At 52.4% G+C, this 26,677-nt stretch overlaps 1 protein-coding gene across 10 annotated transcripts in view; it reads right to left on the minus strand.

Annotated features, from left to right (window-relative positions):
* Window positions 1-560: 560 nt before the first annotated feature.
* The window catches only part of PPP1R12B (protein phosphatase 1 regulatory subunit 12B), a 130,742-nt gene continuing 104,625 nt past the window's right edge, over window positions 561-26,677 (minus strand). For 3 of the 10 annotated variants that reach the window (XM_065038269.1, XM_065038275.1, XM_065038277.1), the window contains 6 exons: window positions 15,129-15,145; window positions 14,579-14,726; window positions 13,695-13,799; window positions 13,399-13,452; window positions 12,915-12,965; window positions 561-3,818 (listed from right to left, as the gene is read on the minus strand). In XM_065038269.1, the coding sequence (XP_064894341.1) occupies window positions 3,732-3,818; window positions 12,915-12,965; window positions 13,399-13,452; window positions 13,695-13,799; window positions 14,579-14,726; window positions 15,129-15,145 (462 nt within the window). In that variant the 3' untranslated portion in view covers window positions 561-3,731. The other 7 variants (XM_065038268.1, XM_065038273.1, XM_065038272.1 and 4 more) reach the window with 5 other exon arrangements.

Here is a 26,677-nt window from a genome sequence, read left to right on the forward strand (position 1 = left end):
CGACCCCTCTGGCTCCAAGCTCCTTTCAGGCAGTTCAGAGATCAGAAGGTCTCCCCTCAGCTCCTGTTCTCCAGCTGAACCCCCCAGCTCCTTCAGTCGCTCCCATCACACTTGTGCTCCAGCCCCTCACCAGCTCCGTTCCCTTCTCTCAACTCGCTCCAGCACCTCAAGGCCTTTCTTGGCGTGAGGGGCCCAAAACCACCCCCAGCACACACAGTCTGGTCCCCATGGGGAAGAGCTCCAAGATGTGGCACCAGCACCATCTCTTTGCGACGGGTTTGTCCTGATCCAGCTCCTGAGCAAATTCAGGGCTCAGCACCCCGTATGGCCCAAACCCCATCGCGGTTCCAAGGCCTCAGACGGGGTCTCCTCCCCTTGCCCTCCCAGCTGGCCAAGCGGCTCCCCGGAACCTGCACCCATTTTATACACAATTTTATACACCACTTTACACACAATTGATACCATTGTGCTGTGGAAGTTTTGGGAGAAATGGGGCATTTTAGGCTCCGCAACTTGCAGCAGCATCCCAGGCCTCAGAAAGATGGAAGCAAAGCCAAAGCTTCTATTTTATCAACTCTTATTTTATTCATTTATAAATACTGTTGTGTTTACAAGCATCATAGATGTGAATATTATTCCCAAACTTTCAAACACATAATACTTATAATACTATATATAACAACAACCAGTAAAACAAATCATTCATCTCAGGGTTTGAAAGGCCACTCAAAAGTTGCATAAAAATACATTCTCTCCCCATCTCGTAAGCCAGTCCTGCTTCTCCAAGGACTTTATTTACAAAGAGCCATCATCAAACTCGCAGCCACAATAGGCGGGTTCACCCCAAGCGATAAAAATGAATTCACCCCAAGCAATTGCTATAAAAAAACCCAAATAGCTTGTGTTCTCCAGTGGAGACCACGTCTGGCAAACGCTCTGGTTTAAATAGGGATCGGTTTTCAAAACCGCTGGCTTTGCGCTCCGTCCCGGGCGCAAGGCGTCCTATCCGTCACCCCAGCGCGCCCCTTGTGTCCGGCGTTGGGTGAGACCAAACGAATTCATTCGCAAGGATTTGGTTCGCGACCGCGTCGTCATCAGGAAATACTCACAGCTTTGGCTACTCAGTGAGAATAAACCGTCGGTGGGTTCTGCACCCTGGTCAGGGCTCGGGGGATAATCCAGTGCTCGGCAGACACTTCGTCTAAAGTGGTTTGGCTTTGCGAGGTGCCACGCGGAGGAGTTCAGCCTCCCGCACGCTTTGCATACTGTTCCTTGGGATAAAACGCAACGAGTGTCCTGGTAGGAAGGGGCAAAACGTTCAGTGCAAACTGGATTTGTCAGATGGGGTCGAACCCCATCCCTAAAACAGTGACCAGGCGTCTTCCCGCTGCTGGGAACCTGCGTTGTGAGAAGAACAGGATCGTTCATCTGAAATCTCATCCCTTGTCCCGCTGGGATGCGCAACCCGAGCCGTGTGTTGGGACGGCAGCGCCCACCGGCCACCAGCCCCGCGGCTGTGTCCCCTCCATGTGGCACAGACAGGACCAGACTCGGTTCGGAGCTGAGAGAACCCACGTGGGAGCGAGGAGCGGGTCACCAAGAGAAAAACATCAAGAAGTACTCACGGAAAGAGTGCACCGAGTGGGAACGGCGTGCGGAGGAAGCACTGGCTGGATCTCAAGGCTTCGAGCTGTTAAATATAGCGGGGTTAAAATAAAGAAATAGAAGGACGCCTGGCTTAGGCAGCGCTCTGCGGAAACCCCGATGCCGTTCCCAGCTTGGGTCTCCTCGTCCCCAAAGCGCAGCAGCGCGGGAAGGGCCTTGAGGTACCAGGAGATGCAGCATCTTGTGCCGCGTCCCGTCACCCCGATGGGTGGAGAGAAGGAACCTCCGCCCAGAGCTGCCTGGGGAAAAACCAGCAGCTCTAAGGAGAGTTGGAGAGGTGGAAACAGGCGGGACGGGGAGGGCAAGGGCAAAATACGGAGAATTAGAAAAACAAAACAAGAGAAAAGTGCAAGGGAGAGGAAAATAAAGATGCTTTCTGAAGCAATAACCAGCAAAAGGTTCCAAAAAGCCCAGCACTGGCTGATAAGAGATAAATTCCACCCTGTTGAGCAAGCTCAAGGATTATGCTCAAGTATCTCATCTCTCACAGCAGAAAGAATGCCAGTGGGCTGGCAGGAGCCCACGGTCAGCACAGGTGCCTGGGACATCGGGAGAACGTCCTCATGGCTCCTTCCACATCCAGGGACCGAGGCCGTGACTGCGCCAGAGCCGGACAAAGGAACCGCAAGGACAGACGTGGGAGGATGCGGATGGGAGTGATCTGGGTCCAGCAAAAGCCTCCGAGAGGGAAGGTGTTAAGGGGAAGCTCAGCAGATCTGACGGTCACAGCTGCCCTCATCAAAATCCCACAGCACGTAGAGGAGCCACTGCCTAAATGCCCATAGAGAGAATGATTTCAAACTGTTCTGAGTACGCATAAGATTAAAGAGGTTTTTTTCTCTTGTTTTTGAGGTTTCCTTCAAGGCCAAGGCTTATTGCAAGCTTCTGACAGATGAAAAGACTTCCATCCTAGCGATGCAGCTACCAGCAGGCCCAAGGGGAGCTCCTGTCCCCCTGCCACCAGCACACCCACACCTCTCCAGGAGATGCGACCGCTGCTTTGTGCTCCTCTGCCCAGCACCCACCAGCACCACTCGCTGCACCAGCCGGGCGGCTGGGATGGGACTCCGGTGCTCCCCCCTCTACAAACCCCACTCAGCACGAGGCACCCGAAATCCCGGAGCAGCCGCCTGTGCAGGCTGTGCAGGAACAGCAGGCGATGGCCCCAGCAGCTGTGGGGACGGGGAGGTTGGTTTCTGAGGGGACACAGCTCCCTGCACGGTGATTCACGCTCACATGAATGTGAAAGCAGCAGAGGCTCTCTAGGGGTTCAGGTTTGTCCTTCAGAACGCTTGGTGAGTCTCTGTGATCCCTCCTGCCTCAAGGAGCAATTAGCAGATGCTGCTAACGGAGACGGGAGCTCTGGGAGGACACGGGGACAGCAGATCACCCGGGCAAGGCAGGGACAGGGGGTGGCAGGGAACGTTCTGCCTTAGTGTTCCCTAACATAGGGTCTGACGCCAAGAGTCAGCGCTGATGTTACTGAACAGGTTTGACATTTATATTAAATAAAAGACTCGGTCTGTTGGGGCAAAAGGAGAAGGTCTATGCGAAGCAGCTGCCGTCAGCCTGTTACAGAAATCGGCCCCGGCGGCTTTCACAGCATCACAGTGTCACCAGAGTCCCACATCGCGGGTGGGCTGATGTGCATCCTCAGAGTCTCAGCCCACGGTCACATCTCCCACCTGGAAAGGGCTCGGATGTGCCGGCTTTGTTCTTTAGGCGTCACTTTTTAAAGCAGGAGCCACCTGATCCAGATCGGAGTCCAACACCAAATACTGGGCTTCCAGAAGAAGTTTTGGCAGCTCAAACCCAGTCCTCACATTTCTCTTCTCCCTTGAATAAACTGTCCGAGATACCACAACATGCTTAAATTAAAAATAAGAAAGTGGCAGGGGTGTGTGTTGTGGGGGAAATGAGGGCGGAAGGGGAATGTACAGCAAAGGGCAGGGCTGGCGTGACGATTGATCCCAGGGCTGAAACGTTTGCTGTACAGAGGGCAGGAGGGGAGGGCTCGGTGGTGGGCTGGCAGCTGGTGTGGGGCACCCTCTTCATCTTCAGGATTCCTATTTGGAGAGTTTGCTGATGACACGAATGAGGGCTCCGTTCTCGTCCTTCAGCCTTTGGTTGTCCGACTTCAGCTCTGTCAAAATCTGCGGAGAGACGAGGACAAGGTGGAGTTACAGCCCGACGTTCCCTGCGCCTGTAATGCCTCCAGGTTCTTACAAACTGGGCGCTGGGTGTGGAGGGGCTGAGAGGGAACCAGGCAGGAACCATTTCTGAGCTGTTTCACCCCAAACCTGTTCCCAGAGGCTAATTAGGGGTTGGCAGAAAACTATAAACCTGTTTTTTGCTGATTTTTTTTTCCTCTTCGCCAGCACTAGAGGGGAAAATAATGGTGTGAAATTCTCACTCAGGACTGGACCACGCATGGCTTGCAAAGCTTCTTTAGAATAAAACCAAAGCTCTTTGGGTCTCACAGCTGTTTAATGCAAACGCACATGCAGAGGACGGACAGAACATACAGACGCTGGAGGTAAGTCCTTGTGCTCCGTGTCCAGTGCTGGAGCTCAATGAGGGGTTGCAGAGCAGAGAGAAGCCAGAGCGCTTTTAACTGGAAACAGAGGAAGAAATAACTTGGACAACCTTGCAGCATTTCTTATTGGCAAAAAAAACCCAGTTCCCCTGGTCTCTCACCCACAAGCAGGTGCCCTCCAGGGGATTGTCCCTGGCCGTTCGGGGGCTGGGAGGGGACCCCATGCTCCTGTCCTGGCTGTGACACAGGTGTCACCTGCACCAGGAGCAGCGCCAGAGTCTCCTGGAGTGACCAGGTTACACACAGGCACCGGTACGAGCTCAGACACGGCTCCTCTGCTGAGGAGGATGTTAGAGGAACTCAACATCCCCACTAAACCTTCTGGCTCAGCTGGAGGTTCAGCTCTGGCCACAGCCTCCTGCCCGTTCCCCCATTACAGCCCCTCCGTGACCCCCAGCAGCTCCCGGGGCAGATGCCGCTTCGCACTGCCCTGCTCGGAGCAATTCCCTCCTGTCCCAGCTGGGCAAGCTGTTGGGGTCCCAGCACCCCAACCCTGTCCCTGCTGGTGGCGGCTGCCCCAGACAGAAGGTTTTACAAGAGAGAGAATAGGGGACAAGAGCAGTGCAGTGGGAGACCCCCTGCAGTGCTGGGTCCTCAGCATAGGACACACATGGAGCTGCTGGAGAGGGGCCAGAGGAGCCACAGGAATGATCCAAGGCTGGAACAGCTCTGCTGGGGGACAGGTGAGAGAGTTGGGGTGTTCAGCTGGAGAAGAGAAGCTCCAGGGAGACCTTAGTGCCACCTTTCCGGACTTAAAAGGGGCCCGTAAGAAAGCTGGGGACAGACTTTTGAGCAGGGGCTGTTGTGATAGGACAAGGGGTGATGGTTTTAAACTAAAGGAGGGAGAGTCAGGCTGGACATTAGGAAGAAATCGTTGGCCCTGAGGGTGGTGAGAGCCTGGCCCAGGTTGGCCAGAGAGGTGGTGGATGAACCATCCCTGGAGACATCCCAGGCCAGGCTGGACGGGGCTCTGAGCAACCTGAGCTGGTGAAGATGTCCCTGCTCATGGCAGGGGGGCACTGGGGGAGCTGGGAAGATCCCTTCAACCCAAACCATTCTAGGATTCTGTGATTCTCTGTTGGGGAAGGGTATATTGGGATGGGCTGGCCAGAGCTCCTACCAGTGATGCTTTGAAGTGTCTGATGGACCCAACAGTGCTACGACAGAACAGAACAGGAGTCCTGACTCCTTGTGAAACTTCTCACGGCCAAACGAGGGGCCTCACTCACCACCAAAGAGCTCAGAAGAGCCGTCAGGTAAAACCAGCTCCATGTGATGCCGGCTGGTCACACAGGGGCTGAGAATAAATATCTTATAGGGAATGTAGGGAGGGATGCGGCTCCACATCCTGCTGCGAGGGCACTAAATCTGGCAGTTTAAACCAGTGGTATTACTGCACCGTGGTGTCTAAGGACACCAAGGAGAGAAGGTTTACAGTAACGTCTTGTGTTAGACTAGTGAAAAAGTTGCACAAAATTGAGCAGAGCTTGCAGCCGCGCAGCTTTGCTGCAGCCTGGACCCAGCAGCGAGTTGCAAACCCCCGAGCAGGCGGGTGTTAGGAGGGGAAGCGGTAACGTGAATATTTCCTAGGAGAGGAAAAGAGACCACGACATACAGTTCGTGAAACATCATTTCCCCGAGTCTGGAAACAGTTTTGATCAATTTTCCATCTCTGACCTCAAAGTGCGTTGGGGAGGAGAAGGCCTGAAACCTTGTGAGGAGTGAGTTGGTGGCCGGTTCGAGGATACTTTTGCAGATTTAAACCAGAAAGATGGGGAGATCATTTCACCCGATCACCTGCACAATCCAGGCCACAGAACACAAATTCCGCCCCCAGCCCCACGAAACACGCGCGGTCCTGCACTGAGGCTCCCGGGAAGGGGAAGCCGCAATTCCCCTGGTTACCTCGTTTCTACGGTTAATCATCCTTGATATAATTTGTGTGCTAAGAATAGACTTTTTTTATACCTTAGTGCTACTTCCAGCCCACGAGAGCAAACTGTGTCTTCCTTTTTTTAACAAAATAGCTATATCTGAAGGGACCTGATATCCCTACTAACCTGCAAAAGTCAGGCAGGGACCTGAGAAAGAAGCATTTACAGCTTTATTTTAGCATCGAACCAATGGAGTCGCAACAAAGGATGTAATTTAATTGTGCGAGAGTAAAGCTTGCGGAAGGCTTGTCCTTGGACTTCAAACAGTAACTGCTCTGCACTGAATTTAAAACAGGAGATGAAAGAGCGTCTGGTCGCGCTCTGACCGCTCCACCTGCCTGGTGGCCAGAGCGGGAGGTCAGGGATGCTGCAGCGGGAGCTCAGGCCATAAACTGAACTCGGGCTCTTTAAAACGAGGGAAGGAGCTTGTTCTGTGTGCTCAAGGGTCCAAGAAAACCTGCTGAGCACTGCCCAGCTGTAGGTTCTCTAAAAATCACCTTCCTGTCTAAAACGTGCACTTTTCATAGAATCATATTGCCATTTAGGTTGGAAAAGCCCCTCAAGACCGTTGAGTCTGACTGCTCCCCCACCCCTGGCACTGCCCCATGTCCCTGAGCACCTCATTTTGGTGTCTGTCCAACCCTCCAGGGATGGTGGCTCCAGCACTGCCCTGGGCAGCCTGTTGCACCGCTTCACAACCTTTCCAGGAAGATTCTTTTCCTCGCATCCAATCCGAACCATCCCGAGACATTGATGAGATTGTTCCTTCTGACTCTGGATAAACTTGCTGGCTGGGTGGCAGCTTCCCACTGAACCAAGCCCAATTGAAAAAGAATTCTGTTATGAGCAGTATGAGTACTGAACCACCTGTTCCGAGGTGAGGTGATGAGGAAGGGGCTGCTGGTTGACCCACCATCCCTCAGCAGCCACCTCGGTGCCACCACCAGCCCTACGTCCTCGTGTCCCGGCAATGAGTGTGTCCTGTTTCTCTCCTGGGTGACGGGCTGCACAGAGCCCATCCGCAGGGACCGGGTTAGTGCGATGCCAAGCAGAGCAGAGTCAGCAGGACCCAACAGGGTCTCCGGCCAAACCCTGCCGGTCACGCCGCGCTTTGTGAGGTTCCTTTTTGGCACATGCTGCTTTGGAGCCACAAGCTTCATGAGGCACCCTCGAGAGCAACGAGGCGAGGGGGGAACAGCCCGGCCAAGAGAGCGAGACCTGCCTGGAAGAGTGGAAGAGGGAGGCGAGATGAGCCGGAGGGAAAGCAGCTACAGCTCCTCGGATTCGGAGGGTTTGGCAGGCAGAGAAAGTCTGGCTACGACCCGGGTCAGAGCCCTGTTTTCAGCCAGGAGTTGCTCATTCATCTGCCTCAGAGTGTGAATCTGTTTGAGCTGGTGGAGATTCTGCAGAGAGTGAGAGGAGTGGACAGAAAAATACAGAGAAAACACAGCACGAAGACAAAAGTGCACAGGAATGTGAATTTAGTCCACAAGCAGTACAAGAAAGAAAAGAGAATAAAAGAACAATTAGTAGCAGTGAGTGCTTGATGGGCAGCAGCTCAGATGTGGATGAAGAAAGCCTTGCAACACACTGAGGATGCTTTGGGAAACATCCCTTTCTCCAGGGGCCCCCAAAGCCTTTAAAAAGGTCCAATAAGGGGATTTTCCAGCACAAAGCAGGACAGTCTCTTGCAGTTTATACTCCAGTCCACCCAGTGAGCTCCAGCAGCACACAGCCTGGACTTGGGAACTACTGTGAGAAGCATCACCATTGACTCACCGCCTCTGCAGGCTTTGAAAACACTGCTGGCAACTGAGAATTGCCTTGAAACTCCTTTTCTTCATGTATTTCTAAAAGCTAAAGCAGTCTCGTGTCGCAAAGAGCAACCAGAGTTTCCCGGGGGATTTTAATGGCACAGAATGAAGCACCTGGAAGCATCACTGTCCTACAGCAGATCACGGAGACACGACCCGTGGCTGCTGGTGCCTCATCCCTGCGGCACCGGGATGATGGGGCTGCTCAGGCTTCGGTCCTGCCAAAGGGTCTGGGGCGTCTGTGGGTTATTCAGCCCTGCCCAGATTCAACTCTGCTCTGTCTCGGGGTCAATTTATCTCTGAGCTCTCAGAGGTGAGAAGGCAGAACCATAAACCACTCATTTGAACTCAAGGTGTTTGAACGACAGCACCTGACATGGGGGGCAGGCGAAGACGTGGCGTTCTGGGTTACAAAAAAAACCAAGGGGGGCAAAGGACAGTGCAGAAATGGAGCCCCAAAGCTGGGCTGGCACAGGTACAGCGGCCACAGGGAGACACAGAACACAAAAGCAAAATGGAAGAAGCCATGCGGACATCACCATTTCTGCAAGGACATTTCTCCCAGAGATGCTAAAGCGAAACCATGTGCTGGACATTGACACCAAGCGCTGTGGAGCTGCTGCTGAGCAGTGTCTGTCCCTCCTCTGTCCCTCCTTCCATCCGACGGGTCGTTGGGCAGCGGGGCCACAAGGACAAAGAAACTGTCCTAGCAGTGGAGGGAGCACAGACAGGGGAGTCGCAGAAGGGAAATATCCAACAGAAGAGCAGCTGGAGGTTCAAGTGAAAAAACCCCAGCCCAGAACCAAAGTAGCTCCGCAAACCAAGGTGCTCCTCCCCGTGTCCTCATGCTCATGAGCCTGCAGGGAGGGAGGGAGGGAAGGGCCCAAAGGGAGGTCACTCTGTCCTGAACCAGGGCAGCATGGGCAAATCTTCCGTGACACAAAGAACTTGCATGAACTTCCAGCCAACTTGCATGACATGGAGCTGGCTGCGGTTCGCAAGGAACCTGCTGCATCCCAGGACCTTTTTGTCCAAGGGCATATTCCTGTATAAAAGAGAAATACTTTGTGTAGCCCCCATGCGCCAGCTTGATTCTAGCAAGCAAAAAGCACGACCCCTGCTCCCTGGTGAGGAATCACGACACCTCGTCCAAAAGCTTTGCAAAAGCCATGGACACCAGGCTGGGGAGGGCAGGGAGCAGCAGAGGATGGGGTCTGAGTCCCCCGAGGGCATCAAACCCACAAAGCGGCTCCAGCTGCTTGGCCCAGGCCAAGGCAATCCTGGCACCGGATCAAGCAGCAGGTCCTGCAGCCAACGAACCGCAGGAGACCTGTGGGGACACCTGGGCAGAGAGATCCCCTCACCCCAAATCGCAGCTTCTGGCCATCGCCCAACCCGCCCGAGCTATGGCAACTCCTCCTGTGCTCGGTGAGGACAGACAGATGGACATCACACGTCTGTCCTGTGAAAAATCACACCTAGGAGCTGCCAGAGGCTGGTTCATACTGGAAGAGTCATTTCTTTCAGTGGTACCACGGATAATAAATATCCCGCCTAATCACAGGGAACACGGCTGAGCATCTGGCTGGCAGGAAACGTCAAACATATGGAAAATGAGGTGTCATGCTATGGGAGATGGGGAGGATGGCAATCGTTTGAGAGACCACCGTTATTTTTCCAGCATGAAACCTCAGCACGGCACGGGCAGAGGCAGCTCAGCCTCCGCACGCTGCCACGGCCCAGAAAAAGCATCACTTATGCAAAAACGTGTGTGCTGCAGGTAGGACAGGCTTCTATTTACTATGAAACCCCGCAGAGGCTGGGAAGCTGGGCCTGAAGCCAAGGGCAATGACCAGAATCTGCACAATACCGCTGTGATTGCTTATCACTCTGCTTGATACCTGGCTTACCGAAAGCAGGTTTCTCAGTTCAGCTGTACCTGCTTCAATTAGAGGATTTTGTGCCCGCAACACTAGAGGAAATAAAAATGCCCAGAGCATGCACAATATACAAAGCCAGGAGGTGCGGTGCTGCTACGGAATAAAGAAGCTTCTGTGACCTTCAAGAAAAATTGCTGTGTTAAGTTGGAACCTCAGGCACTTGGCGTTGAATTCAGCTCAGTGCAAATGCTCATTTTCTTTCTCCTTCTTCAGCCAAGTTGCTTTATCTCCAGTCGAATTCCACACTCGCTTAGGAAAACGCTGGTACTGCTCTGTCACCTTCGCAAGAGCTGGTCTGCGGGAGCAGCTCTGGCACCAGAGTTCATCCTGCTCCTCTCCGTTCCTTGATTGCTTCATTAGCAGGGGTTAAGCTCATGGAAGGAACAACGCTTGTCACCTTGAGCGCAGCCTGAAGTATAAAGTGTGTCTGCTTGGCTGCTCTGCACCTTAAAGGAAACTGGTGAAGTTGCTTAAGTCACTTATTCCTTCTGATTCTGCTCGACATCTTTTCAACCAGAGCAAGACTCAGGAATGAAAGTCTAACCAGAATGAACAGAAATGTTTTCCCCGCTCGACTTTCCCAGGTTCCAGTATAAGTTGGGGAATGACCTATTAGAGAGCAGCGTAGGGGAAAGGGACCTGGGGGTCCTGGGGACAGCAGGGTGACCATGAGCCAGCACTGGGCCCTTGTGGCCAGGAAGCCAATGGTACCTGGGGTGGGTTAGAAGGGGGTGGTCAGTAGGTCAGAGAGGTTCTCCTGCCCCTCTGCTCTGCCCTGGGGAGACCACACCTGGAATATTGTGTCCAGTTGTGGCCCCTCAGTTCCAGCAGGACAGGGAACTGCTGCAGAGAGTCCAGCGCAGCCACCAAGATGCTGAAGGGAGTGGAGCATCTCCCGTGTGAGGAAAGGCTGAGGGAGCTGGGGCTCTGGAGCTGGACAAGAGGAGACTGAGGGGGGACTCATTCCTGGGGATCAATATGGAAAGGGGGAGTGTCAGGAGGATGGAGCCAGGCTCTTCTCGGTGACAACCAGTGACAGGACAAGGGGCAATGGGTGCAAACTGGAACACAGGAGGTTCCACTTAAATCTGAGAAGAAACTTGTTCCTGGTGAGGGTGGCAGAGCCTGGCCCAGGCTGCCCAGGGGGGTTGTGGAGTCTCCTTCTGTGCAGACATTCCAACCCGCCTGGACACCTTCCTGTGTAACCTCATCTGGGTGTTCCTGCTCCATGGGGGGATTGCACTGGATGAGCTCTCCAGGTCCCTTCAACCCCTGACATTCTGGGATTTTGTGATTCTGTAACTTCCGCACTCGGGATGAACATGGATGCTCTGTGGGGGTTATCCCAAGGTCATCCCGTTCAAGGGCTGACTCTCCTGCTTCAAAGCGCGATGGAAGTGAACACGGAAAATGCTTCTCCAGTTCAACGCTTCTGCCTTCAGAGGTTTTATACTCCTTGCCATTGAGTGGCTGTCACAAAAGACAGGTCACAGCGCACATTGGTACTCACCCCATGCTCCAGGTTTCGCAAAAAGCTTGTGGGAACATAGTAGCGCCTCAGAAGAGAGACTTTCCAATCCCACGGCTATTTATTCTAACTCAAGGCCACTCTGGTTGTTCAATGCAACACAGAACAAAGGGTAAGCACTTCTCTCGAGGACCCGACAGCCCGTTTTCGGTTAGACCATCAGCTCCTCTAGCTCACATCTCTCAGGGCATCATGAGAACATGTCGCAGTGCTTCTCCTTTTCCACCACTTTGGTTTCCATCAGTCTGCAGCTCCAGATGACCCGAACCAGAGGCTGTGTCCAACAGCTCCTATGGGCACCTCCTTTCATTAATTACTTTCCGAACCAATATAAATGTTTCAAAACCAACAGGCCACTAGAAGACACTGATTTGGCTTTTTACTCCACGGACCAAGCTGGTTTGCGGAGCCATCTGCAGAGCTGGAGAAACAACACAAACTGCTACTATCTGTGTCTCCTCTTGAACTGCAGGAAGGTCTCAAGCTGATGGGTCCTTCCAAAGATGTGTGCTTGGTAAATATATGAAACTTCAAATAGAAACATAAGGTTGGAACCTCTTCCGAGGTGGCCAGGAGATTGTACCCATCAGCGCACTGTGCTGGGGAAGCTCCCAGCTCTTTGGTGGGTCCTTTCTTCCTTCTTCACGCAGCTTGGTCCCACCTGGGTCATGCTCAAAGCGAATGAAAGCGCAGGGCACAGAGCAAAGGGCGGCATTCTGTGAATATGAGCGTTAAACCAGCGTAAAACGATGGAACGTTGCAAAACCGGGGTGAAGTTTCGGGTGTACCCAGGCGGCAAACCTGCAAAACCGCGTCCTGCTCCGCAGCGCTCACGGAACATCGAGACATGTCCTTCGAAACTGCCCCACGAGAGAGGGGAGAGCGCGACGGAGCGGCCGTGGCGACGTCTGGTGACAGCAAGCCATGCCGCACACCGCATCGGGAAGCAAACTCCCCTTTGCTGAAATCTCACCGACCCAGTAACATGCTTTAGGGAGGGAGGGCAGAAATACAACTGCTCTGTGGTTTTTGCTGGCTCGTGTGCGTGATCTCAAAAGCCAGCTTGGTCTTCTTACCCATCCGGAGAGAACCGCAGCGGCTAAACGGGGGCTGCAGGCTACTCGGAGCACACGGGACTGGCACACTGCAACTCGGCGACGCCACAACAGGTTAGTTTTGGAAAGCGGGTAAGGAGAACAGCTTTCACCGTTCTCGGATCAAACAGCGTAACAAATTCAACATATGGTGCGATCAGATGAATGACAATAGGACAGTTTTATTAGTATGGAGAACGTGGCCATTAAAGTAATTTCTGATTGCATAAAGGAACACACGTCCCTTCCCATGTACACCTTTAATATCCAACTCTGGGGTGATAATCCCAAAAGACAAAGCAAAAAACCCCAGAACAGGCAAATTGAACGGAGTATTTCCTACCTTCATCTCCTCCTCCATCTCTGAGAGTTTCCGCTCCAGGGCTCGCTTCTCCTGTTTACAAGGATTCAAAACAAAGATGATCGTGAGGATTTAGAACAAAAGACTCTTGTGTCTCTGTAGGGGCGTTCACTGAAAAGCATCTCAATGCCTTGTTCCCCCCACCACCCCAAAACAGTCTTTATTTATTTATAAGGATCAAGAATACTTGAAAGCATACTGGACCAACAGTCTCTTCGCATGATACAAGTCGTTGGTCTGCGGCTTCCAGTAACATAAGAAAGTAATCAGAATGAAGATGATTCGCAAAAAGAGCAGAAAACTGCCAGACATCGAAAAGGTCAGAACACAATTATCACTGTGAACTGTTCCACGAGGCAAAAATATAACTTATCTTTTAATAAACTCTTCCCCTCAAGAAATTACCATGCCCTGTAGAGCAACACAAGGCAAAGATTGCGACTCAGAAGAAAGCAGAGACACTTACCCTTTTCTCCATCTCCAACATGCTGGACCGGTCAGAAGTTTTCTCCTGTTTCTGCTGTGTAAATTAAAAATAGAAAGTGATTAAAACTGAGAGGCATTCATAGGATGATGCACAAAAGCCTACAGATGTGCTTGCCCGGAAAAGATGGAGTCTCTACAGAATCCTCACACTTATATTTGTGAGAAACATCAGTCTCCTCTGCAGCACCTTCCCACCCAAGAGCTAAATCCTTTCGCGCTAGTTTGTCATGGGCCGGTGCTCAGTTTCTCCAGTCTAGGAGCTGTTCTTTTCCTTACCTGAGCTGCTTTTTCCAGCTTCGATTTGATGTCGGCCAACTCCAGCTGGGCTTCTTGCAGTTTTGTCTTCAGCTTTTGGTTCTCGGCCATGGCGCCTTCATATAACTGCGATGGGAAACAAAGGGTTCGGGTGAGCTGGGCTGCCCCGCTCCCAGCAGCCATGGCCACAGCGCCGAGCGGGGCGGCTGTGAGAACAAGGGCACACACCACCCGTCTGGATGCTTCGCTCGCGTTTTCATAGTTCATACGAAATAAGAAAGCAGCTGTTTAATTTTGCAAGGTGTTTAAACGCAGCTGAGACGCAAAGAGAAGGGATGTTTTTAATCTAAGTAAGCCATCAAGCATGATAAAGCACGAAGTTACATATGCTGGATGTATCTGAACCTGCAATTCTGCTGTGCTCCTCACCACCACACATCCTGGTTTCCCTTATGTGTTTTCCTTCCTCCTTTCCCTCTCCTCTCCTCTCCTCTCCTCTCCTCTCCTCTCCTCTCCTCTCCTCTCCTCTCCTCTCCTCTCCTCTCCTCTCCTCTCCTCTCCTCTCCTCTCCTCTCCTCTCCCCCTTCCCTTCCCTTCCCTTCCCTTCCCTTCCCTTCCCTTCCCTTCCCTTCCCTTCCCTTCCCTTCCCTTCCCTTCCCTTCCCTTCCCTTCCCTTCCCTTCCCTTCCCTTCCCTTCCCTTCCCTTCCCTTCCCTTCCCTTCCCTTCCCTTCCCTTCCCTTCCCTTCCCTTCCCTTCCCTTCCCTTCCCCTCCCCTCCCCTCCCCTCCCCTCCCCTCCCCTCCCCTCCCTTTATTTCTCTCTCTCTCTCTCCCTAGCCTCCCAGCGCAGCAGCCGGCAGTCTCTAGGGCGCAGGCGGTGACAGTAACACACTGACGAGCTCCTACCTTCTTGTAGTCGCGGTTGCTCTCGTCCTCGGCGCGGCTGCTGAGCGCGGCCAGGCGGTTCTCCCTGCGGGCGTAGGCGCTGGCGCGGCTGGCTGCACGCTCGCTGTACGACGACTCGCTGCTCGGGGGGTTCGTGGCTGCTTCCAACCTGCAATGGGATGAAGATCTCGCACCGTGAAGCCCCTGGTACTTTGCCTTTTTTTTTGTTCCCTTTTTCTATGGACTTTGGGTCCATAAGCCCGACTATTTTAAGCACAAAATCCAGTGGGTATCAGCCCAAACCCCAAACAGGCAATTATTTCCCATGGGCTCCATTTCTAATTATTTCCCTTTCACAGAGGGTTTTTTTCCTATGCGGAGTAGCTGTTAAATAATTTGGGGAGCAAAGGGTGAAAGCAAATAACAGACTGAGCTAAGGTAAGAACCAAGCAGGCTCTACCAGCTTCAGCTTATGCCATTGAATTGAAGCACAGGGAATCCCCAAAGCCATACAAATACACACTGGTAATGAATATTAAATAGAAAAAACATGAAAGGATAAAATTCTTACCTGGAAAGTCTTTCATGCTGAAGGAAAAGAAAGAAAATGGGAATTAATGAGAATTGGAGGTTCAGTTCAAGAACTGCTGAGCTCCCATGCAGCAGCATTTCCCACCTCTGACACCTGCTCCCAACCAGCTCCCAACCAGCATCACCGCCCACGGTCAAACTGGGAACCACCGATCCCCACCTGGGTCTTTTCAACTGCTGCAGCCTCTCTGAAGCATTTCAGATCCCTTTCCTTTTGCTAACCTAAGAATTACTGAACCTTGCTCTTCAAACCCTCCTCTCCAAAATTGAAATCCATTCCTTTGAACCAAACATAATCTATTGTTTCCCTTTCTAAATCAAATTATTCTTCCTGACTTTGATCACTGGCCTATGTGTGATGTGGGTGAGAGAGATTAATGGACCGTGATATGGACCGGTCGCTGCGTATTTGTGTGAACCCCAGGAAATCACAGATGGGATTTGCATTTTCTTTCCCCAGGAAGAAAAGCGTCACCGTGGCACAAGGACACAGGGCAGCAGCTGAATGAGGAAGGGAGAGGAGCCTCACACCAGCATGAAGGGTGGACATGTTGGCTGAAGCATCAGCTTCTTCTTTCCCCGTCGACATCCAAATCCCCCCCATGCTGTCCCCAAATCCCCCTTTGCTGCCGCCACAGTGTCAGAAATCCAGTGGCAACGGCACACATGGCACGGACCGGCCACAATCTCCGCAGCTTTCTCTCTGTCTGGCAAACGTTTACTCATATTCAAGGTACATCACACTCTTTTTCAACCCCTTGAACTGGAAATTAAGACTGATGTTCCCCTGCTGGATTTATTAGCAGCACCACTGAGTGAGCACAAACCACCCGCGGGCACCACCAGCTTTTTCCCTGGATCCTTTTTAAGAAGTGCCAGAGTCAACACAAGAAGGACAGTGCAGAGAAGATGGGGGGTCAAGGCTTTTAGTGTCCAGACGTGTCTGTGCTGGGGTTTGCGCTGCCCAGACACACCAGTAAACCTGGCACCGAACGCTGGGCTGCTGGTGGCAGGTTTGCTGCCTGCCGGGCACCCCGTGTCTCAAGATTCCAGACCTGCTGCTCCCACCTGGCACCCAGACAACGCCTCTGATCATCGGGCAGGTACCCGGGAGCACACACACCATGGAAGTGATGGCACCAGTACCTGTTGGGGTTGAACTGCTGGAAAGCAGCTCTGCAGAGAAGGACCCAGGAGCTGGTGCAAAACAGGGTGACTGTGAGCCACCAATGTGTCCTGTGGGCAAGAGGCCAACGGTACGTGGGGTGTGTGAGGAAGAGTGTGGGCAGCAGGTCATGGGAGGTGAATCCTCCCCCTCTGCTCTGCTCTGGGGAGGCCACATCTGGAGAACTGGCTCAGGTCTGGAGCATCTTTCTGATGAGGAGACTGAGAGACTTGGGGCTGTTGAGCTGGAGGAGAGAAGCTGAGAGGGATCTGATCAACGGGATCAGTATCTCAGGGTGGGTGTCAGAGGATGGACCAGACTCTGTTCAGTGGTGCCCAACGCCAGGGTGAGGGGCATCGGGCACAGACTGAAACACAGGAGGCTCCATCTGAACATGAGCAGAAACTTGTTTGCTGGGAGGTGCCAGAGCCTGGCCCAGGCTGCCCAGAGCGGGTGTGGAGTCTCCTGCTCTGAGACATTCAAACCCCCTGGACCCACCTGTGTGATCTGCTCTGTGACCCTGCGTGAGCAGGGCTGGGCTGGGGATCTGCAGAGCTCCTGCAAGCAGCCTGGGGTTCTGGGATCCTGTGAGTTCACCCCATGACAAGCAGGAGGGTCACAAGTGACCCTGCAGACTCTGCACTCCCAGGTGCAGGAGCACAGGAGCAGGTCTGGAGCAGCTCGGACCGTGCCCAGGCTGCAACGCTGCCCTCCGCTCACCAGGGCGCAGGGACCCGGCTACACGTTACATATTCCTACTTATTACGTTTTTAATTCAGCCTGCCCTCATGTAACCCTCATCTTGGTCCCACATTCAAGACAGGAGCATCCCCAAGGATCCGTACTCCCTGCTCGCTTGCAGCACAGCCCTCCGGTGTGAGACGCAGCGATCTGACCAGCAAACAAGAAACAAACTGAGGAACCCGCATGTTTGTTGGATGGACAACACCTTCAGCAAAAGCTGCTAAATGCAAAGCTCAAAGGATGAGCAAGCCCTGCTATCAATTAGCACGTTCTGCACCCGCAGGGTCACACCTGGGTGACAGCCCCGTGCCGTACAGATGGTCACCAACGCTCCAGGAGCCTGTCCCAGTGCTGGCATCAGTCCCGGGCCACATAATTTCATTTGTTTAACCCCCACCCTGCGCACCGAAAGCTTCCTTTGCATCATCCAGGTGAGAAACCACCGAGGGACAGAGCAGACGCTTCCATGCACATCTGAGCCCTGCGGCGCATCCATGGGAGACGCTGGGTCCTCTCTGGGCAGCTTCTCATGGAGCCACGTGTCCTGCAGCTGTCACAGGCCACCCGCCCGCTCGTCCCACCAGCCGTGGCTTGGGCTGCTCTCTGTAGGAAGGTCATGGCCAGTAAAGCTTAGAAGTAGTTTCCATACGGCCGGTCCCGTTTTCAGCCACAAACGTGCTGGCTGATGCCTCCACGGTCTGTTGTTCGCTGACATTCCCACATTTGCCTCTTCAAACCCTCAGCTGCCTGACAGCTCCCTTTTAATTTTGGCCCAATGGCCCAACCTCCCCTATTGAGCAGGAGAGGGGAATTAGGAAGTGATTAACAAGCCTCTTGCTCAAAGTTATTTGTGCACTTTATGCTAATCCCCTTCAGTGACGACTTTTCTTACCATGACAAACGGCTGGGTAAGTAATCCACTTAATATCAAGCTTGCATTTATTTCAACAAATGCACCTGCTAATGTATTTGAACAGCACTAAGAAAGTCCACATGTGGCTGGAAACCAAGCAAAAAAGGCTGAGTGGGGCCCAAACCAGCCTGTGTGCTGGTAGCAGGAGGGAAACACCATTTTTGTCTTTTTTCCTTCAAATAAACTAATAATTTCCACAGGCAGAAGGATAAGAAAGGAATCACTCCAAATGTAGCCACTGCAATGGCAAAGGGGATAAAACCCAAGAGCTTTAGTGTATTTAAAATCTTCCTGTGATGGATGCTGAGAAGAACATCATAGAATAGTTACGGTTCAAGGGACCTTCAAAGCTCACCCCGTCCAACCCTGGACGTCTTCACCCAGCTCAGGTTGCTCATTCATATCCTGAAAGGAGAAGAAGTTCCAGTTCGCACCGTCACAAAAAGGCTGCAACGGAAAGAGGAGCCATGGAGAGCAGCAGTTCTCAGCACAGTTAGTTAAACAAAGCGATGCTGAGATCTCGTGCTCCCAGGAGGCGGCTGTGCCGTGCGGGAGGCGTCTGAGGGGGGACGCTGAGCCCGATGTGCAAAATTGGGCTGAGACATCCCTGCTATTTGCTTAAAGACAGGCAAACGTTTTCAGAGGACACTGAAACAGCACATTGGAGACACGTTTTCCGTAGAAAACAGCTTCTTTCCAGCTCGGTTCTGGCCCACGTTTGGCCACAGTGCCCTTGGAACCCTTTGCCACGTGCTCCAGTTGCTCATGCACCAACGGCTCAGTAACCCATCGCTGCCCGTGCTTTTAAAGCAACCACAAAATACTCATTTAAATGAGCTGGCCCACTGCGTTGTGTGTGTGTAAGTGGTGAAGAAGCTTGTACGTGCTCAGTGATGCTGGCAACTCCAGGGTCAGGGTCAGAAGGCGAAGAGCAAAACTCCCTCCTTCATTTCTGGAGTGAGACGTTGGGGGTAAAAAGAGGGAAACGAGCTGAGGCGCCAAACACGCATTTAGAGACTGAGCTGGCGCAAGAAAGGGCTTTCCCTTCCTGATTTTTTCCTTTTTGCGCAATCTGTGAAGGTTGAAAGGGGATGCTGCTGGGAAACTGCTGGGTCAACCGTACGTATGCATTATTTTCTTTCTAATTCGTGGCAGATTTGGAACAGACTGTCAGTTGTGCCCAACTCCTTCATTTCCCTCAGGATCCAAAGTTTGACTAGAAACATGAGCAGCCAGGGAAGCATCAGTTGTGAAATGATCTAAACAGGGTCACGTCGCTGCAGGTTTGGGCCAGGGAGGACCCCAGGGAAAGCGAGGTGCTGGAGGCGGCTGTCCTGGTTCAGAAACCGGCACCGAGCCCAGACCCGGCACCCAGACACCCATGGGGATGAGTTGGAAGGAAAACTTCAAAGCACAGAGCGCTTTCAGGAGTGTCTGGTAATGCACAGCTCTCAGACATGGCCCTGGAGAGATCACATCGTCGTTCCTCCCGGGCATCTCATGGGGGGCAGCACGTTCAGGTAGTGCTGGGGGTGGTGGGGGACGGCAAAGGGATCCAGGTGGTTTTGCCGGCCCTCCTGCATGGGGTCAGAGATGATTCAGCCCAGGTGGGCTGGCAAAACATGGGGTATCTGAAATGGGACCTGAGGAAAGGAGCCAACTGGACGAGGAGATTGAGTGAACCCTCAGTCAGTTTGCGGATGACACCAACTGGGTGGGAGCGTTGATCTGCTGGAGGGTGGGAAAGCCATACAGAGGGGTCCAGACTAGCCGGATCATTGGGCTGAGGCCAATTGTCTGAGGTTCAACAAGGCCAAGGGCCGGGTCCTGCACTTGGGTCACAACAACCCCATGAACGCTGCAGGCTGGGGAAGAGCAGCTGGAAAAGGCCCTGGGGGTGTCGGTGACAGCGGCTGAACATGAGCCAGTGTGCCCAGTGGCCAAGAGGCCACCAGCATCCTGGCTGGTACCAGCACTGGTGTGGCCAGCAGGCCCAGGGCAGTGACTGTCCCTGTGCTGGGACCTGGGGAGGCCAAACCTCGAATCCTGGGGGTGGTTTTGGGCCCCTCATGCCAAGAAAGCCCTTGAGGTGCTGGAGCGAGTTGAGAGAAGGGAACGGAGCTGGTGAGGGGCTGGAGCACAAGTGTGATGGGAGCGGCTGAGGGAGCTGGGGGGTTCAGCTGGAGAACAGGAGCTGAGGGGAGACCTTCTGATCTCTGAACTGCCTGAAAGGAGCTTGGAGCCAGGGGGGGTCGGGCTCTGCTCCCCAGGAACAAGCGCCAGGAGCAGAGGAAACGGCCTCAAGTTGCGCCAGGGGAGGTTGAGGTTGGATCTTGGAACAATTTCTTCCCCAAAGGGCTGTGGGGCATTGGAACAGGCTGCCCAGGGCAGTGCTGGAGTCACCATCCCTGGAGGGTTGGACATGGACATGAGGTTCTCAGGACATGGGGCAGTGCCAGGGGTGGGGGAACGGTTGGACTCGATGATCTTGAGAGTCTTTTCCAACCTAAATGATTCTGTGATTCCACACAGGACTGATGATTCCTGCACAAGCCGCTTTCTGTTGGGTCTCCAGTCCAACCGTGCTGAGGTTGGTCCATCCCAAGGGTCGGGCACAGGCAGGTACTGAGCAAGGCTTTGTTCACTGGGATGCTGCACAGCGCCAGGAACGCCGCACAGTTTTGATGTTAGAAACGTGCTGGGCCTGTGGAGGGCAGGAGCCTTCCCTCAAACACTCAGAAACTTTCACAGCTGTTCCGGGTTCAGTGAAGCATAATGAAAACCAAATTCCTTGCGGAAGGTTTAGATAAAACGCAGCCCCAGGACGCGGTGCCAGAAGGGGGATCGGCCACTGCTCTTGCCAAGTCAGAAATTGGCCTAATTGCTTCCAATTGCGTTCTCCTGCGGCTGGGACCTGACCCAGCAAAGGCACAAAAAGTCGACTATTTACATTGTTTTTTTAAAAAAAAAGATGTTTTGGGAACATTTTATGCTTCTTTATCTCCAAGCGGCCGACCTCAGGAAAATGTGCACTATTTTAAGACAGTTCTCCAGGAATTTAGTTTGGTGTGTTTTATTTCAGAGGCCACGATCAACATTCATGATTAAATAACCACCATTTAACGAGATGCCAGCATCCGGCTCCAGCCGTGCTGTCCTCCCTCTTCTTCACCGAGAGGGGAAGCTTTAGGAACCTCTCACATTTTATTCTCACGTTGGCAAATATCCTCCTGGTGAGCCCTGTTTGTTTTAGAAATTCAATGTAAAATAGAGCCAGCTGCTTTTGGGGCCACTTCCATGCCAAAGTTCCCATAGTGAGGTCGCTCCGCAGGTTTCCCCACGTGGCTCCGCTCATGCAGGGCAGATGGAGACAGGAAAACCCTCTCCGGTGTTCTGTCTTCCAGTGGGTGCAGAACAACGGGAGGTCTGGTTGAACTGTGTGTTGGACGCGGTTTTTCACCATGGTTTGCTGCAGCGTTCGGCCGCCGTGATGGATCGCGCTGCCTCCGGCTCCGCTTCGCGTTTGTGTGAATGCAAGGATTACAAAAATCCCACTGATATGATTAATAACCCGGCGCAGCCAAACCACCTCCACATCACCTCCAACTCCCCAAAGCCTGATGCAAAATAGGTTTTTGCAAGCTATAAATCAATATACTTTACTTAATAAAAACCGCTGTTACTGAAGCATAATATTAAAAGCTTCTCCAAGAAGGAATAGTGGCTTTGGCAGCCGGCTGCCACAGATCGCATCGTTTTCAGCACGGCTGGCATGTATTTAATCAGAAACAAGTACATACGTCTGTAAGGGACTGACTCCCGCCATCCCAGACACATCTGAACCAGTTGTACACTGGTTTTTGTGATCGCCAGCCCGGGCCCCCATTCCCCGAACCTCTCACGTGGCCCCTTGGCTCTGCAGCAGCTGCAGTTTATTGTCTCCCGGGGATCAAATTCACCATGTACAACGTCGAGCTGGACTGTATTTTAATTTAGTAAAGGCCACAATTCAGAAACCCGGGTTTGTTGCTCTTGTATTGTTTTGCCTTCTTTTCTAAGGGATCAGATTTTATTGGTGAAAAATTTCATTTTGCAAAGTGACGCGATCTTAGACAAAACAGGGCAGGGAAAAATTTAATGAAATATAACAAGGGCAAGTGCAGAGTCTTGAATCTGGGCAGGAACAACCCCAGGTTCAGTGTAAGTTGGGGAATGACCTATTAGAGAGCAGTGTAGGGGAAAGGGACCTGGGGGTCCTGGGGACAGCAGGGTGACCATGAGCCAGCACTGGGCCCTTGTGGCCAGGAAGCCAATGGTACCTGGGGTGGGTTAGAAGGGGGTGGTCAGTAGGTCAGAGAGGTTCTCCTGCCCCTCTGCTCTGCCCTGGGGAGACCACACCTGGAATATTGTGTCCAGCTGTGGCCCCTCAGTTCCAGCAGGACAGGGAACTGCTGGAGAGAGTCCAGCGCAGCCACCAAGATGCTGAAGGGAGTGGAGCATCTCCCGTGTGAGGAAAGGCTGAGGGAGCTGGGGCTCTGGAGCTGGACAAGAGGAGACTGAGGGGGGACTCATTCATGTTTACAGATATCCAAAGGGTGAGTGTCAGGAGGATGGAGCCAGGCTCTTCTTGGTGACAACCAGTGACAGGACAAGGGGCAATGGGTGCAAACTGGAACACAGGAGGTTCCACTTAAATCTGAGAAGAAACTTGTTCCTGGTGAGGGTGGCAGAGCCTGGCCCAGGCTGCCCAGGGGGGTTGTGGAGTCTCCTTCTCTGCAGACATTCCAACCCGCCTGGACACCTTCCTGTGTAACCTCATCTGGGTGTTCCTGCTCCATGGGGGATTGCACTGGATGAGCTTTCCAGGTCCCTTCCAACCCCTGACATTCTGGGATTCTGTGATTCTGTGTGATTCTCCAGACATGAGGAAACAAAAGCCGAACAGCCATGTGACACAAGAAGAGATTTCTGCCCCTAAATGTCTTCAATATGAGAATGCCACAGGTCTCCAGGCGATGACATCTTCGTGAATGCTCCAGCAGGACGTTTTCAGGTGTTATTACCGGGTATTAAAAGTCTGTTTGGCCACTAGCCAGGATGTGAGCTGCCTAAAGCCAACCCACCAACTTTCTGGCTTGAAGCATGTTCCAAAATGCGGTGACCATGTCCAGCCTGCGGCATTGCGCGACAGCCGCGACACCATGGCAGCGCTGCATGGAGGAGCAATCAGGGCTTGGATTACATCTGTATTACACAAAGCCACTCCTGTGTTTAAAATTAAGACACTTCATGCTGTCTCTCTCCCCGCTCCTCATTTGTTTCAGTCTAAAATAGCTCAGGACCAGCTGCCAGATCTGAACCTGGAGCTCCTCTCATCTCTTTGAGGACCCCTTCTCATCTCTTTGAGGATCTCTGCCCCAAGGACCTGACTTACCCTGAACTGCAATAGTAACCGCGCAATTTGGGGTCATTAAAAAGAATTTACAATTCCTTATATAAACAACAAAGCCAACAAACCCAACCTAACAGTTCCCCAAGATCTGTGTTTTCCTCTGACCACCAGCTGCAGCTCAGGTCCAGCTGCTGGTGCCTGTGGAAACAGATGGATTGAGCTCTTGAGTCTCTTCTAGCCGCATTTTCTACGAGTTTGTATTCATTTCATGAAAAAGAAAACTCCAGCGGGCTCCTTGAAGGGAAGCAAGCGCTGGTTCCCAGCTCAGCAGTGGTTTGCTGCTGCAGTTTCCCATCGCTCTATCCCGCAGCTCCTCCCTGCACAGCTGTGCCAAGGCGCTTGGCTTTGTGACTGTGCCACCAGCTGACCCAAATGCAAGTTTTCCTCTTCCCCCTTCATGCCTGTCACAGTCCGGACTACGTCCCTGCGCTGCTGCAACCTCCAGCTGTCCTCTGACCTTCTGGCCTCCTTGCCCTGTGACGGTTTCAAAAGCTGAGCCACCAAAAGCGGTCGCTCTCTGTCTGCTCGCCCAGCTTCTCCAAAGGCCCCATCGCTCACCAGGCGGTAGAAAATCAAAGCTTTCCATGAGGCTGCAGGGTTCCACCACGGGCCCCATTCTGATGGTCCATGGCCATTCAGACCCTCCAGTCGTCACCAGACTCCCCGATATGGCTTTGGCTTGGATCCGTTCGCTCTGTTCCTCGGCAGGGAGCAGAGCTGGAGACCGGGGACACTCACCCCATGGGTCACAGCCCCTTGATTTATACACCTGATGAAGCCGGCGACAGGAGCATCGTCCGGTTCCTGAGTCACAGCAGGAAACATCTAACGGTCGGTGCCCTAAGAACAACTACAAGCCCCCAACACGCTTCCAGATACGGACATTGACAGAGGAAAGCTTAAAAAAGCAGAGAACAAACAGAAACCAAACGGATTTCTTACTAATACCAATCTAATGAATATATATCCAGTGATAAACAAATCAGGGTGCTGAAGAACACAGACTAAGGTTAATTCCCTTAAAGTTCAAGCTTCGATATCCCCCATTTTTTGCTGGCTAACGGGAGAAGAGGTGATCATTCCCACAAACACTGCGGAACCAGCCAGCAATCCAGAAATTACACAGAAAACGTCACGAGACAGCTTATTTGACCCAATTTCAGTCTATGCAGCATCGTTTTTATCACAGCTAGAAAGACTTCAAGCCGCTAAATGGAAACCCGGGAAGATAAAGTTTCCCGGAGAAACATCTTCGTAATGCTCTTTATTCTCTAACACATTTGCACAGCGAGCTGAACGATTCACACAGGTCTACCCAAGGTGAGAATAAACCTGTTACCATCAACAGCCGAACCAGATATAACCTGTTGCAAAGACGCTCACGGAGTGAAAACTGCCAGACACATTGATACTCAAAACTCAACTGAAGCTCTAATCTCATCATCATTTCTACCAAGCCTCAGCAATCCTGGACATGTCTCACCGACTACAAGGAATCTGGTTCGGTCACATCACGAGATCGCTAAGATTTGATACCATTTTTATGTATTAATATTAATACCCGAACCGTGCTGGTTTTAATTGCACGCCAGGCACCTGCAGCTCGAACATTTGGGTGCGTTAACTTGACTTTTGTCTTTAAGATTTGCTTTGGATTGTAGCTGTACGTGTCCACATCGCAAATCGCGCCCAGGCCATGTGTGTTTGCTGCCATGGTATCACAGCTTAGAGCAGCTCGGCGGCAATTTGGAAACCGTTGCTTTTTACACTCAGGTATTAATATCAAGCGATTCGGTGACAACACGCGGCCCATACAAAGTGATGCTTTTGCACCCCGTATTCCACTTAGTGTGGCTCCTTTAGACATGCCAGTGAAAGGCAGAATGGAATCAATCCGTACAGACCACTGAGTGCACTTCAAACTTTATTGCTGAGTCCTTACTGACAAAAATTCAGCTGGAAAGCTCATGTAATAAAGCAGTGACGGGGGCTTAATGAGGGAACAATCAGAGGGGAAAAAGCCTTGTAGTGAAACCGTGAATACGGCCAGAACAGTGAGAATTATGTATCGTCTCTCAAGGGGCAAGTAACAACCATGGAGTGATGTTGAATGAACAGCACACATGCAGCTGGAGGGGCTTTCAGTTTTGATGGTGTTTTTTACAGCGAAAAATACTGGATGATGAGACAAGAAAGAGCAGTTTGGAAAAGAAAGGCAGGCTGGGTGAGAAGGAGGTGGGAAACAACCCAAAAACTGTGTTGACAAGCTGTGCCACAGGCTGGGAACGGGTGTTCTCCTTAGTCTGCATTTTCCTACCTACTCTTACATCTGGGCAGGAACAACCCCAGGTTCCAGTATAAGTTGGGGAATGACCTATTAGAGAGCAGTGTAGGGGAAAGGGACCTGGGGGTCCTGGGGACAGCAGGGTGACCATGAGCCAGCACTGGGCCCTTGTGGCCAGGAAGCCAGTGGTACCTGGGGTGGGTTAGAAGGGGGTGGTCAGTAGGTCAGAGAGGTTCTCCTGCCCCTCTGCTCTGCCCTGGGGAGACCACACCTGGAATCTTGTGTCCAGTTGTGGCCCCTCAGTTCCAGCAGGACAGGGAACTGCTGGAGAGAGTCCAGCGCAGCCACCAAGATGCTGAAGGGAGTGGAGCATCTCCCGTGTGAGGAAAGGCTGAGGGAGCTGGGGCTCTGGAGCTGGACAAGAGGAGACTGAGGGGTGACTCATTCATGGGGATCAATATGGAAAGGGGGAGTGTCAGGAGGATGGAGCCAGGCTCTTCTTGGTGACAACCAGTGACAGGACAAGGGGCAATGGGTGCAAACTGGAACACAGGAGGTTCCACTTAAATCTGAGAAGAAACTTGTTCGGGGTGAGGGTGGCAGAGCCTGGCCCAGGCTGCCCAGGGGGTTGTGGAGTCTCCTTCTGTGCAGACATTCCAACCCGCCTGGACACCTTCCTGTGTAACCTCATCTGGGTGTTCCTGCTCCATGGGGGGATTGCACTGGATGAGCTTTCCAGGTCCCTTCCAACCCCTGATTCTGTGATTCTGTGATATTCCACAGAGAAATGCAAGGCTTGTGATTAACCACAGTGAACAGATGGATGAGCCTAAATACAAACTACAGGGTATTTCCTATGGAAAAACAACTGGCTCAGCATAAACAGGATTCATCCTCATGCTTTCAATCCCTCCATTTATTTGGTAACTCATGCACAATAGGTTTCATACCGTGGGTTGCCTGTTCCACCC

This window comes from Columba livia, chromosome 22, assembly GCF_036013475.1.
Source record: "Columba livia isolate bColLiv1 breed racing homer chromosome 22, bColLiv1.pat.W.v2, whole genome shotgun sequence".
Taxonomy (NCBI): Eukaryota; Metazoa; Chordata; class Aves; order Columbiformes; family Columbidae; genus Columba; species Columba livia.